Raw genomic sequence first — 13766 nt, forward strand, 5'->3', positions numbered from 1 at the left:
TTCTCTTGGGGAATCCGCACTATTTGATTATTGAATAAAGGGGTACATCCACTCAAAAAAAAATAAAAGGCCCGTCTTCAGTAAAAAAAAAAGTTGCTACCGTGAAAACATTCAGTCTGATTTTCGATCCTCTCTTGAGTCTTGAGAAGGACACTGTAGCAAACGATTTTTTGGTTTTCAGCCAGGTTTTTTAAATAATTAAAAAAATTATAAATTTTAAGATGCGAATAATTTTCTACAGTTTTGAATTTTTTATGAAAAACCTGAACATTTTTTGAAATTCTGAACATTTTTAAAATTTTGAACATTCTTAGCAAATAATCAAACAAAATTTAAAATTTTCAAACATTTTTAAAAAAAGAAAACAAGGAAAAACGTAAAAGGCCAGACAGGAACCTTCCGGAAGATTCCCAAAACCAGGATTGCTGCTATAGCAGGCAGCTAGCTAATGGGCCAGCCCAACTCACCTTGGCTGTTGGCTCGATGCCTCCTTCCGTGAATCGCGAGCAATTTGATATACTGGGCGTCAAATAGGGTTCGCCCTTCCCTCCCTCCACACAATCAAGAGAAACACGATTACACATGTTGGAAACTTGAGCAGATTTTGAGAACTCACTTAGCATTAAAGCTTTAGTTTATACTGTACTTTATAGCACCGATCTGAGGGAAAACAGGACATTTGTCCAGCTTCAAACGTACGTGAGATGACCCTTCCTCTGCGACTGTAAAATGCAAGAAAAAATGAGTGTGATAGAGGGAAAATAATGGCATGCCTTCATGTAAGAAAAGGCTAGTAAATGCACTTATATCCACACCTGATGTTGATTGGACATGAATGGTTCAACTGAAAATGAAGATAGAAGATTCAACAAGGCAGCGCAGCCCAAGTCCTGATTGCTGATGGTTCCAACAATACACAACACACATTTCGTCCTCTTGTTCATTGATCACTGAAACTGATTGATACCTACAGGCACTACTATTTCTGAATGTCCGTTGTGCAGATTCCTTCTTTCCTTTTCGCGACATAATCGTCCCCTTCGTGTTAGTACTCTTACTTACTGTGAGGACGCATTCACTGCGATCCGACTGAAGGAGAGGAATTTTCAACCTCTCGCGTCAAGCAATTCACCGTATACATTCCCTGGGCTTCCTTTCTAGCCTTGCACAGAAATAACACAATGGCCACAGCAACACGATCTGCCTCGGGTGCAGCCAGCTGTATTTTCATCATCCTAGCAGCAACCACCATGTCCATGGCCACCTCCTCTTCCTATGCCGGAGAAACATCCAGCAGGAGCTGCATCGCGGCTGAGAGGGCGGCGCTGCTCTCCTTCAAAACCGGCATGACAAGTGACCCTGAAAAACGACTGGACTCCTGGAGAGGCCATGACTGCTGCCAGTGGAGCGGTGTCACTTGCGACAACCGGACAGGCCACGTCGTCAAGCTCAGCCTCCGCAATGCCTTCATCGAAGATGATGAGAATTTTGTTTGGTGCATGCCTCGTGCTCATGGGGAATCCGGCGGATTGCAAGGGAAGATAAGTTCGTCTTTGCTTGCTTTACAGTACTTGAACCATCTTGATCTAAGTGGAAACAGCCTTGGTGGAGTAGGTGTGCCCATACCAAAATTCTTAGGCTCCATCAAGAGCTTGACATATCTGAACCTTGCTTGCATGAATTTCGATGGGGGAGTGCCACCTCAACTTGGTAACCTCTCTAGGTTGCTCCACCTTAACCTTGAGGCCACTATTTTCTCTGATACTCTTTTGCATTCTGATGACATATCATGGTTATGTCGCCTTGGTTTACTAAGATCCCTTGACATGAGTGGAGTGAACCTCAGCACTATTCCTGATTGGGTTGGGGTGGTCACCCTTATTCCTTCTCTGGAAGTCCTTCAACTCAGTCAATGTGGACTTAGTTTACAACATGAACCCATAGTGCATTCAAATCTTAGTTCACTTCAGGTGCTTCATCTATCTAGCAACGGAATTGACACGTTGAATCCAACCTACTGGTTCTGGGATGTTCTCATCATCAAGGAACTTGACCTTTCAAGGAACAAAATAGTTGGCCAACTTCCAGATGCAATCGGAAACATGACATCTCTTCAGACACTGAGGCTAGGTGGCAATTACCTCTCAGGTGTAAAATCTGAACTGTTCAAAAACTTGTGCAACCTCAGCTGGCTGGAGCTATGGTCAAATGAGATCGACCAGGATATGTCAGATTTTATGGAGGGGTTTCCGGCGTGTACAAAGAGTAAATTGAGGTCCTTAGATCTGTCTGCTACCAACCTTACTGGCAGGATTCCAAGCAGTATTAAGCAGTGGAAAAATTTAAGTGATCTTCAACTTTCTGATAATAGGCTTGTGGGGTCAATACCTTTGGGACTTGGCAAGATGACTAATCTACGGTCATTGATTCTAAACAACAACCAGTTGAATGGTTCTGTATCAGAGGAACATTTTGCAAGTCTAGTGTACTTGATGGAACTGAGTTTATCTCACAACCCTGTACACATCACTATCAGCTCAAACTGGATCCCCGCATTTAATCTGGAAGTGGCTCATTTTGCAAGTACCAAAATGGGACCTCATTTTCCATTGTGGCTTAAAGGACAGAAGGATATTTGGGACCTTGACATTTCGGATACAGGCATAGTTGATCCTGTCCCTGTTTGGTTTTGGACTGTATTCTCCAATGTCAGCTATGTAAATATCTCTTGTAATCAAATAAGTGGTCGGTTGCCAGCAACACTGGAATTTATGACTTCTGCACAAATGCTTGACCTCAAATCAAATGACTTCACAGGTTTGCTGCCACTGCTACCAGAATCGTTATTGTTCTTAGATATCTCCAGGAATTCTTTATCAGGATCACTTCCCCAGGACTTTGGAGCTCCAATGCTTAGAGAGCTTGTATTGTTCGCAAACCATATCAATGGAACAATTCCAATATATATATGTCAACTGCAGTATATGGAAGTGTTGGATCTTTCAGAAAACCTTCTAGTAGGACAACTTCCCCAATGTTCAAAAGGCAGAGATGATAAGGAAGAACTGAACACGACAGTAGATCCCGGAAACAGGCTATTGTCGGCTCTGATCTTGCACAACAACAACCTGTCTGGCAAATTCCCTGAATTCTTGCAATACAGTCCACTTTTGACACTACTTGATCTTTCCCACAACAAGTTCGAAGGAGAGCTACCAACGTGGACATCAGGGAAACTGCCATATTTGTCTTTTCTGTTGTTACGGCATAATATGTTCTCTGGTTCTATTCCAATTGAGCTAACAGAGCAAGTACATCTCCAGTTCTTGGACCTTGCAAATAATAGAATATCAGGAGCTATACCTCGTGGTTTGGCTAACTTAAAAGCAATGGCTCAATATAGCAAAATAAGATCTGATAACCCCTTGGAGAGCAAGTTCGGAAGTATAGGAGTAGACAACCACATTGAAGCAATAAAATATGATGACAGCCAACAAATAGTAATGAAAGGTCAACAACTTTATTACACCAGTGCAATTGTATATATGGTTGGCCTTGATTTCTCCTGCAATAATCTACTTGGAGAGATTCCAGAAGAAATAGCATCCCTTTTTGCGCTGAAGCTTCTGAATGTTTCCCATAATCAGTTGACTGGAAAGATTCCAGACAAGATTGGCCTGCTGCAAGGATTGGAATCTCTTGATCTCTCATTCAACGAGCTTTACGGTGAAGTTCCGTGGAGTCTGACAGAGATAACAACACTAAGCCACTTAAATCTGTCCTATAATAATCTTTCTGGAAGAATACCCTCGGGAAGTCAGCTACAGACACTTTCTGATTCAGAATCCATGTATATCGGCAACAACTATCTATGTGGGCCTCCTCTATCCATGAGCTGCTCACGACCCGGGGTGACAGAAGATCACCATGAAGTTAACAATACAAATAACAGAGATTTGTATCTCGGGCTGGCTGCACGAAAAAGGCTTTTACCTTCGCGTTTGATACGCAGCGCGTATCTCCACCACTCATGCCTTGCCCATGATCGAACATGCACGTGAGAAAACTGGCAAAGGCCCCGCTAGGAGCCAGGGTATTCATGCCAGGTAGTAGGTGCACTGTTGCTAGATTCTTTGCATGTGAACGTTTTATCTCTCCAGCAGAAGTACTAATCCCGGTGATTATCTCTCCAGCCGCCGTTGCTAGAAGTAATTCAAACCCATAAAATTAAAATATGCAGTTGTTTAGATTGTCTGAAAGAACGTTTTTTAAATAGTTTCAAAGAGAATCAAACTTTGTTAGCTTGGTGTATGAACCTTGCCATAAAAAACAGAAGAACTTCTGAAAAACTCTGGCATAGCTCATAAAATAGTTAGAGAACTTTATGGACTCTTCTTTTGAACTTTATCTTCAAAACTCAAAGAACTTTTATTTTTTATTGTTATTTTCAAAAGTTCTTCTGATTTTATTCCAAAGTTCAAACACATCCTTCATAGAGTTCTGTTGATATTTATACTTGTGATTAGTGGCAAGTTATGCATACCAGATAAAATTGTTATGGATACGATAAAATTAGCAAGTAGACTATTAATTTGTTCACCTAGTTGTAATTAGCAACGTGAGTTACGCACATCAAATAAAATTAATGAGCTGGCCTGCCACCTAAACACATGCATGTGAGGGAAATGGGTATATGACATGCGTGCAGGCCCTAGTGAGAAAAGGAATCTAGCATGTGGCCTCACTCTGAGTGGACCCACGATGTCCTGGGCCTGCATGCAGCGCTGATCCAAGTGCAGGGAAGAACGGCATGGATTCCCGCTGCGAATGGAACGCGAATGAGAAAAACCGCATCCCTGGCTGCAGGGTTTGTCACGGGACTTTGGATGGTCTTTGTCATCTTCTTATTCGTGAAGACCTAGAGGGTTGCCTACTTCTAACTTCTAAGTGTTAGATAATCTCTATAGGGCAAGATTCAAATGTCTGTGGCCAAAATATCCACAAACTGCTGGTGCTTCACTGAAGACTGGGGACTAAAGAGAGACTAGCTTGGGCTTTCTGATTCTCCCCCTATCTTCTGCTCCTGATCCATGCTTGTATTTCGTGAGTTTTCCCGCATTTCGCTTGTACTCCAAGATCAAGTGTTCTCATCGACCTTGTATTTGATGGACTGTTGCTGCTTGCTGCTTGTCGTCATAAAGCAAGACAAAATATGATGAACCGAGACAAGATCCAGAGTATGGATATCAAACGACTTGCCTTTGTAACAGAACGAACTTGCGTTCATGTAAGAGAGCAAGTCTGCCAAATTGTGAGCGATCCATTGGTATGGTATAAGCATAGCGATGCATTGTTGGTTGATTTGATCAGTTATCCTTCCGCACACGACCGAATCGCAGAACCCTCGGTGCCATAGATAGATAGTTCTGCTTCTGCACGAAGCCTGGGCACTTTGTCGAACAGCTGTGGGGCATATATACCAGTACCACCAGCCGACCGCTGCTGGTCAGAGCTGACAACCTCCCCCAATCTCTGTCTGTGTCGCTGGAGGCCGCGCCAGGACTAGTGCAGCGTCCGGAGGAAGCACGGGAGGGGAAGTGGAGGTAGGGGGGCGACGGTGCGGAGTGCGGAGCCGCCGGAGGAGGGGATGTCGGCGAGGAGCGAGGCCTCCCTGCGTTTCCTGAGCCGGCCATTGCGATGTGATAACGAAGCGACCCATGAAGGGTTTACATGGGCCCGCTAGAAGGAAGCCTCGCTGAAGAGGCGCACGGAAACAATAGCCACGTTTTTTTTTCTTTTTTCACGTTTTTTGTTTTCTTTACTTTTTTACTTTTGTTATATATACTTCTAAATATTCTAAATAAATATATTACAAAAATGACTCTACAGGTAACATATTCAAAATATTGACCAAGCATTTGAAAAATGTTAAATGTGTATAGAGAAAATATTTATCATCTATATGAAAAATGTATACAAAAAAATAAAATGAGTATGAAAAATTGTGGGGGAATATAGGATATTTACTCCATAATCACATGATTACAATCGAAAGCAACAAGTTCCGCCCCACAGGTAGGGCGATGGTTAAGCCAGCACGTAGTGCTATCCCCGCTACGCCCAAAGTTCGCTAAACAATCTGCAACCCTAATTTATTCACGAGTAATCTTAACAAGGAGTAAACACCCTATCTTCTATCGGGAGATTGATCTCAGAAATCAAATGGCCATGCGCAGACTTGTCCAAAGATCCGTCCATAATCGCTGATAAAGCGTTGGAGCAGTCAGACTGGATTAAAACTGGCATGTGAGTCTGATGTATCGCCAAGTAAATGCCTTCCTTGGTTGCATGTAACTCAGATTCCGGAGCATCGTTACAGTAGAAGAGACATATGTATGCCGCAAAGATAACAAAGCCCTTATCATCTCCCATAATCATGCCAGAGCCCGCCGAACCGTCCTCTTGACAAGAGGAGCCGTCCACTGACATAGTGTCGTCCAGTCGGGCGGTGGGAGCGAAACAAATTGAGCATGTATTTTTTTTAAAGTTAATCAAGCATTTGAAAAAATGTTAAACAAGTGTTTCAAAAATGTTAAGCAAACACTTAAAAAATGTTAAACGTGTATACAAAAGTGTGGACCATGTATTAAAAAATGATGAAACAAATGTGATCATGTATATAAAAATGTTAATCAAACATTTGAGAAAAAATGTTGAAAAGGTATTTCAGAAATGTTAAAGTGCATAGAAAAAATGTTGACCATGTATTAAAAAATGATGGAAATATTTGATCATGTATATAAAACTGTTAATCAAGCATTTCAAAAAACGTTGAACAATTATTTGAAAAATGTTAAATGTGTTTAAGAAAAATGTTGACCATGTGTTAAAAAATGTTAATATTACACTTAAAAAAGTTAATCAAACATTTGAATTTTTTTTAATGTAAGACATGTTTTTAACTGCCGTTTGAACCACAGGCTCTCACCGGCGCTGCAAGTGCCTAGGCAGCTATGGACTCCGCGGAAAGCAAGAAGAGTTGGGGGAGGTTGTATCTCCGGAGCTTAGGTGGCATGTTCTTGGATGGTCTCCTACCCTGGTGGACTGGTGGTCGTACAAATCTGTATCTCCCTGTCATTAGGCATGTCGAGCTTTATTTTTTCTTTGAATATCGGGTCTATCGAGCTTGATGAGGACAAGCTACAAGCACTCCGTCTGGTTCGTGTACACCTCTTTCTGTCTATTCCGTTCTACTCAGGAAGTTGTTTGCTGGCCTTAAGTATTTTCTGAATACCAACTAAATATTGCTCCCTCCATTCAAAAATAAGTGTCATGGTTTTGGTATTGTTGAACTAAAAGCACTACACTTATTGTGAAACAGAGGCAGTATGGGAGTGACACTGAAACATACACCCATCTACTAAATGCAAAATAGATGAACCCTAATGTTGATTAGTGCAGAAAGTTTCTTTTTACATACACATAAGCCTTCCAGTAGCACTGAAATTGGAACATCAGTCGTTGTTCATTATATGTAAATGGAACGGAGTTCAGAAGAAGTTATTCATTGTCATCTTCTCATATTTTCTACAAAGCAGAAAGCGCTAAAAAAGCAATCTCGTCAGACAGAAAAACTGCACATGTTTTCTGCTGTTATGTTTTTATGTTTATGCAGAATTGGACACATAAATATCCGTCACTCTAGGCAAAGTTTGGTTGCAATGGCAGCATTTGGTACTAATGTTTGCTCTATCAAAGCATATCTTCTCTATGACATTTATTTAATTTTGATCAATCCGAGCTTATACATTAACTAGATTTTTATATATGTAACTATAGAATTTAATCTTTCCGATGCCCATTGAACTGGAATTGAGGACAACCAATCCGAGGTTTTATCTAGAAATACAGTAGGCAACTTGCCTTAGGTTTCATTTACAGCCCACCACGCAAACTCCAGTTACCTACATGCTTCACCAACCTGTTGACAATTTTTTCATAATCCCTCCACTCTGTGGGCATTCTTGCTATGAGAAATATTATGTTGCCAATGCATTTGTTCTAGGATTGATTCCTCTTAAGCTATGGCATCGACTCTTACATTCCAATATTACACTGACGGTCCGATGGATGAATCTTGCATGCCATAAATCTAATTATTTAGACGATCCTTGAAGTTGCTTGCTAATAATTTGATTGCAAAATATTCATGAATTTTGCTTCAGTTCTACACCTTTAGTGTTTCTCTAAGGATTGTATTATGTGATGAATCTTCAATAAAGAGAAAGATTGGTATTCATCAATCCTTCTATCTATCAGCAATAATAATATATTGAGCTCCATATAAGACATAATAGTGAGAACAATCTTTTAGTATGTTTTATGGACCTTGATAATGTGAGTACAGGATACAAGTCGGTGCATGAAGGTGCTCACGAAAACGGCGTGCTATATTGTAATGATTAAGCACATCACCTTGAGATTGATCACATTCTTCATGAATATTGGGGCAACATGACCACCATTGGCGATCGTGGTGAAGAGAAGTGGCAACAATGATGATTATTGGGATGTGTTTTTGTCCCGCTGCGGCGCACGGCATTTTTACTAATACAAACAAAAAAAAAACGAACTGTCTGCAGCCAAGCAGGTAAAGGGGACTTCCTATAGTGCCAGGTTATCTGGAAATACAGTAGGCAACTTGCCTTAGGTTACAAATTTCAGAAATAATACTGTGAGAAATAAATTGATTATTGTCAAATTCGCCATTCTATTTTTTCATTTTTGTGAGAAAAATCCAATCTATTCATCTTCAATGAGTGTGTACACGGATGGTGCAGTGTATCCTATTTTTCTCCGGCCATACAAGTACACACACAGAATGAATGTAAGAACGGCATACAAGACCAACACAAAACCTAAAGTTCTTCAAAAAAAACACCACAACCTAATCACTTGTGTCCAGGTCACCTTCGTAGATTTTTTCCCACCTACTTTTGTGCATGTAACTTAGTATTGTTTGTTCTATAAGAAAAAACTTATTTTTCTTAAATGAGACTGTTATATTGAGGCCAGAAACGAAATACAAAACACATTCAAAAGAAAATTATGACCTCTAAATTACACATGTTACGTCACTATTTGATCCTTTTAAGAAAATGGCATCACTATTTTGTGAGCCACACAGTTAACAATATTGTTCGATACAAAAGAGTAAATAGCTATAATTTCATCGCCCCTCTATCTGAGAAAGACTAAAACTGTTGACGGAAGTCTCGATATTATTTCTGATTTGATCGATTTCAGCACCTCGTCGTGCAAAGTAGGCTGGGCGGCTAGGCGCTGCAAGTGTGGTGCTTCCATTCTCTAGGACGAACACAACAGATGACATGAGCGGTCTATCATCTGGGTTCTCCTGGATACACAAGAGTCCTATCTTGACACAAAGCAGAACTTCTTCTGTCGAAATCTCTATGATAGATGAGTCTGGTAGTTCCTCAGTCTTCTCTTCCTTCCACATATTCCATGCCTAAAAAGCCAAGAACATCATACCAGTATTAAATTTTAACTCTGAATAAAAATTTGCTTCAAAGTTTTGATTCGATTCTAGAAATGAAACTCTAGAGAAGTCGTGTGTGTACTCACATAGACTGTGAGGCTAGGGAAACCCATGGTTTCACTATTAGAATTCATCCTTATACCAGTTACAACCTCTAGTAGCAACACTCCAAAGCTATAGACGTCAGACTTGGTAGAGAAGATGCCTTCCATTGCATACTCAGGAGCCATGTAACCACTGCTTGACCATTGCATTTCAAATTATTTATTGTGAATTGAAATTATTAAAACATTAATATGTTTTCCCGTGGATACTCACTATGTTCCAACTACGCGTTGCGTATTTGCATTTTGCTGGTGATCACCAAAGATCCTCGCCATACCAAAATCTGCTATCTTGGGTTTCATATCTGCATCCAGCAAAATATTTCCAGGTTTGAGGTCCCTATGTATTATGGTGAACCTTGAGTCTTCGTGAAGATATAGAAGCCCCCTTGCAACCCCTTTGATTATACTAAATCGTGTCACCCAATTCAACGAGAGCTTTCTTGAGTCGTCTAAAAAGAAAGAAATGTAAGCAAAAAATATTTTTAGTTGCCTTAGGAAATCATGGTTTGTTCTTAGTATATGTACCAAAAAGGATAGCATCTAAGCTCTTGTTAGGGAGATACTCATATATCAAGAGCTTTTCATCTCCGTCACCACAACATCCAAGAAGTCGAACCAAGTTTCTATGTTGCAATTTTGCAATTAGAATTACTTCATTCCTGAATTCTTTTGTTCCCTGTTGAGAATCTCTACTTAGCCTTTTGATTGCAACTTCTTTTCCACCTAACAGTCCCTAGAGAAATATAGATGTGAGATTTACATATTAGCAAAGCAATTCTCCTAATTTAGTAGGCATAACAGGAACTACATATTGAACAAACTACCTTGTAAACTTTTCCAAAGCCTCCTTGTCCAATCATGTATGCTTCAGAGAAATTGTGGGTTGCGAGGGAAATTTCTTCTAATCTTATAAATGTAAATTCCTGATCACGAGGAGGGTTTTCTTCTCCAAGCTCAGCGGAGGTATGCATACCATCTAATCTTATATTCTTGTGCTTTCTCCATTTTCTGCTCTTGCCTGCTCGCACAATGGTATATTCATTTCCCCTCTAATAAGCATACAATAGGAATATAAAATATAAATATTTAATTTGCTCCCTTGATTTGTTGCTGTTGAATGTTATTCAATTTATTAACCCACAAATCAAGGGGAAATAATCCACGAGGCAAGTTACCACCATGTCAAGATCATAGACCGGACAATCAGAACACAGTCATCAATTGAATAATCCATGAGGCTACCACTTGACATAGAAAACACGGTCCACATTTTTTCAAAGCACACTCTGCATCCCCTCTAATTGAACACATGCACAACCCTCAAGTCCATAACACCATGACCTCACCTCGCTTTGTTATTCAAAACCCCATCGACACAAAGAAAATCGAAGGCAATGATTGCTTGACTATGCAACCGCTATGATGAACATGTAGAGACTCTAGCATGTGGACTCCATCTTAGTTGCTAGTAGGCTGCCCGTTACAATTACATCAATCCCACAATGGCTAAACCGCACACAGAAATTACCTAAAACAATTATTTGCTCTAGTTTTACATGTTGGGCTTAGAGGATGTAGAATTTTGTATAGTCAAACTAGCATTCTCATAAGGTCGTCAAATATAACTTTTCTACAATGAGATTCAACTAAACGTACCTTTGCATTTTAACCATGCAAGAGAGATGCATATAAGTACTAGAGCACCACCGCCTAAAATTGGTAGCACAATCTTGCCTGCATTAATCTTTCTCCTTTTACCTACGCATTAAATATGGCATAAAAAGGAACATGAATTATAGAACTAGAAGTATGTTAGCAAAGACAAAAACAACAATAGAACGGACGAAACTACTATATCGTAGAAAGAAGGGGCAAAGGTGGAAATTTGTTACCACCTCCTCCTGCATCCAAGCCTGCAAGTCGGAGATAGAGTGTCTCGCCGCCAAGCTCTACCCCTACCTTCCCGGTGTCAATCAATTCCCCAGACCACACCAAGCACATCATCACATCTCCATCACTGCTCACATTACGATACACGTAACCCTTACAAGAGCAGTTGCGGTTGCACTCCGCGGCGCACTCCTCAAACGTACTTCTGCCCCGTTCAACGAGCTCAATTTTGTCAGGCGACTTCATCCCTGGCAAGGCCAAGAAGCTATCACCGCAACTATGCAGCTGCTCCTTCCTCTGACACCCCGCCAAGAACCTGCCACTAGTCCACTCCTCCATGTTTCTTGGCTCGAAGCCATCTAGGCACTTACAGGATGGGATTGGCGCCGATGTCTCATCGCAATAGCCATATGGACCGCAGTAACCATAGCGGTTACATTCAGCAGATGGCCACTTCCAAAGGACATCCCACATTGATGACCTGCTGCTCCAGCTCTGGAGCTGGTACTCGCCAGAGTAGGTAATCACTGACCTTGTGAGTGGAGCGCCGTCCGAGAGGCTATATGTGGCATAAATCTCATCGCCATTTTCCACAAAGGCTAGGTACATGATAAGATCACTGATGTTAGTCCCTGCTTCATGTCGTTGGATTGCGCTCTTCACTTGGTACCCTGTCCATGGGGTGTCGCGGAACACCAAGCTCTGTCCATCCCACATGAATGTTTGGAGAGGTGTGTCTGGGTCGCTGCCGTAGGAGAAGCGCCCTGGCGAGGGATCGCTAGGGCCCTTCCAGGATACTAGACGCTCGGCAGTGTGGCGCGTCCTATATTTGATCCGGAGCTTCATCCCAGGAAGGAGTGTGTCGGTGCGGTGGTCGAAGCTTTGCCACAACATGGTGCCATTTGACGACCGGATGACGAGGTTTCCAGTGTTCAGAAGCACCGCCGTCTGGGTAGACGTGCCCAGGGCAGTGGTCACGTTGGTTGTTGTCCAAAGGACACGGCCGCTGCTATTACCGTAGGAGAGAACGAGATTGGAGGTGTTGGTGAGGGATAGCATCGGCGCAGAGGAGGTGTTGTTGGTGATTGGGGTTTCACGGTTGGCAACCCACACAACTGTGAGCTCGGGGATATCATTGTACCATATGCCAAGGTACAACTTGGTTGGTGTGGAGTTGGAGGGGTTGAAGAAGCCCAAGGCGAATACGCCGCCGTCGGAGACGATGGTGTTGCCAGGAGACAGCGGCTTGCCAGGGACAAGCCGGTCGACGGAAGCATTAAAAGGCAGGAATAGAATGATTAGGGACGCGGTGCAGCAGGCGAGAGCCAGCGAATCCATCAATTGCTCGAGCCAAATCTTAGTACTAAGTTTGTACCAGCTTTCTTTACGGGAGTTCTAAGGAGCTATAGGCTCTACTTTGATGGTGCTGAACGGGATGAAGTACTTGCATCTAACCTGGTCTACAAGGAGAAACAACGTCCACGAGTACGTATACATGAGTGTTCAATCACGGAACCAGATGATTGAATAATGTAAAATCTCGGACTTCTAGAAGTGTTTAGCCCCGGGGTCACGGGTGTTGGAGTTAACATTTGAGCTGTCCATGTCGGAGTTGGGATGCCACTATCATTGCTGACTAGATAGCTAAAAGAAAATTCTTTGAAAAGTACAAGTTCAATAGACATAAACATATAGGCACACACAACACGCGCATATTAATAACTGGAGAATATATAGCTATTTATTCTTAAGATTACCAAAGTCACCTCCCAAGAAAAAAAATCCACATTTGTCTCAAAAAAAAATCCACATTTGCAAGACACAAATCGAGCGTCAAACCTATCTACTCCCTCTATTCCTAAATATAAGTCTTTTTAGAGATTCCAATATGGACTACATACGAAGCAAAATTCTTGAATCTACACTATAAACTATGTCTATATACATCCGTGTCTAGTTCATATTGAAATATGCACTATAAAAATATTATCATACGCTAATATCGTATGCTTAATACTAGTAATATGATACTTCCGCCACGAGCAGCAAGTACGTAATTGTGCACGAGTGCTTGGTCCCGAAGCAAGTGATGCTTTGACGAAACGCAGCATTCAGGGATGTTCGACGGCAGAAGCGGATGGAATTCTGGTGGTTGGGAGTTGACAAATCAGCTGTCCACGTCGGAGTTGGGATGTCACCGTCACTGCTAA

At 41.6% G+C, this 13766-nt stretch overlaps 1 protein-coding gene and 1 pseudogene across 1 annotated transcript; one reads left to right on the forward strand and one right to left on the reverse strand.

The window, feature by feature from the left end:
• The first annotated feature begins 821 nt into the window (after positions 1 to 821).
• LOC123114981 (receptor-like protein EIX1) lies at positions 822 to 4940 on the forward strand (annotated as a pseudogene).
• Positions 4941 to 9141: 4201 nt separating this feature from the next.
• On the reverse strand, positions 9142 to 12949 carry LOC123116815 (receptor-like serine/threonine-protein kinase SD1-8). The gene is made up of 7 exons (XM_044537713.1): positions 11562 to 12949; positions 11323 to 11424; positions 10491 to 10684; positions 10192 to 10399; positions 9878 to 10115; positions 9646 to 9796; positions 9142 to 9529 (listed from the first exon to the last, which is right to left on the reverse strand). Exons 1-7 carry the CDS (start codon positions 12892 to 12894, stop codon positions 9230 to 9232), a joined length of 2526 nt encoding a protein of 841 aa, XP_044393648.1. The 5' UTR covers positions 12895 to 12949; the 3' UTR covers positions 9142 to 9229.
• Between the last annotated feature and the right edge of the window lie 817 nt (positions 12950 to 13766).

Source organism: Triticum aestivum, chromosome 5B, assembly GCF_018294505.1.
Source record: "Triticum aestivum cultivar Chinese Spring chromosome 5B, IWGSC CS RefSeq v2.1, whole genome shotgun sequence".
NCBI classification, from domain to species: Eukaryota; Viridiplantae; Streptophyta; class Magnoliopsida; order Poales; family Poaceae; genus Triticum; species Triticum aestivum.

Coding starts and splice junctions, on each gene's coding strand:
- LOC123116815 (XM_044537713.1), bottom strand. CDS start 12,894: ATGGATTCGCTGGCTCTCGCCTGCTGCACCGCGTCCCTAATCATTCTA. Junction 11,425..11,561: donor AGGCTTGGATGCAGGAGGAG/GTGGTAACAAAT, acceptor TTTAATGCGTAG/GTAAAAGGAGAAAGATTAAT. Junction 9,530..9,645: donor TCCCTAGCCTCACAGTCTAT/GTGAGTACACAC, acceptor TTGGCTTTTTAG/GCATGGAATATGTGGAAGGA.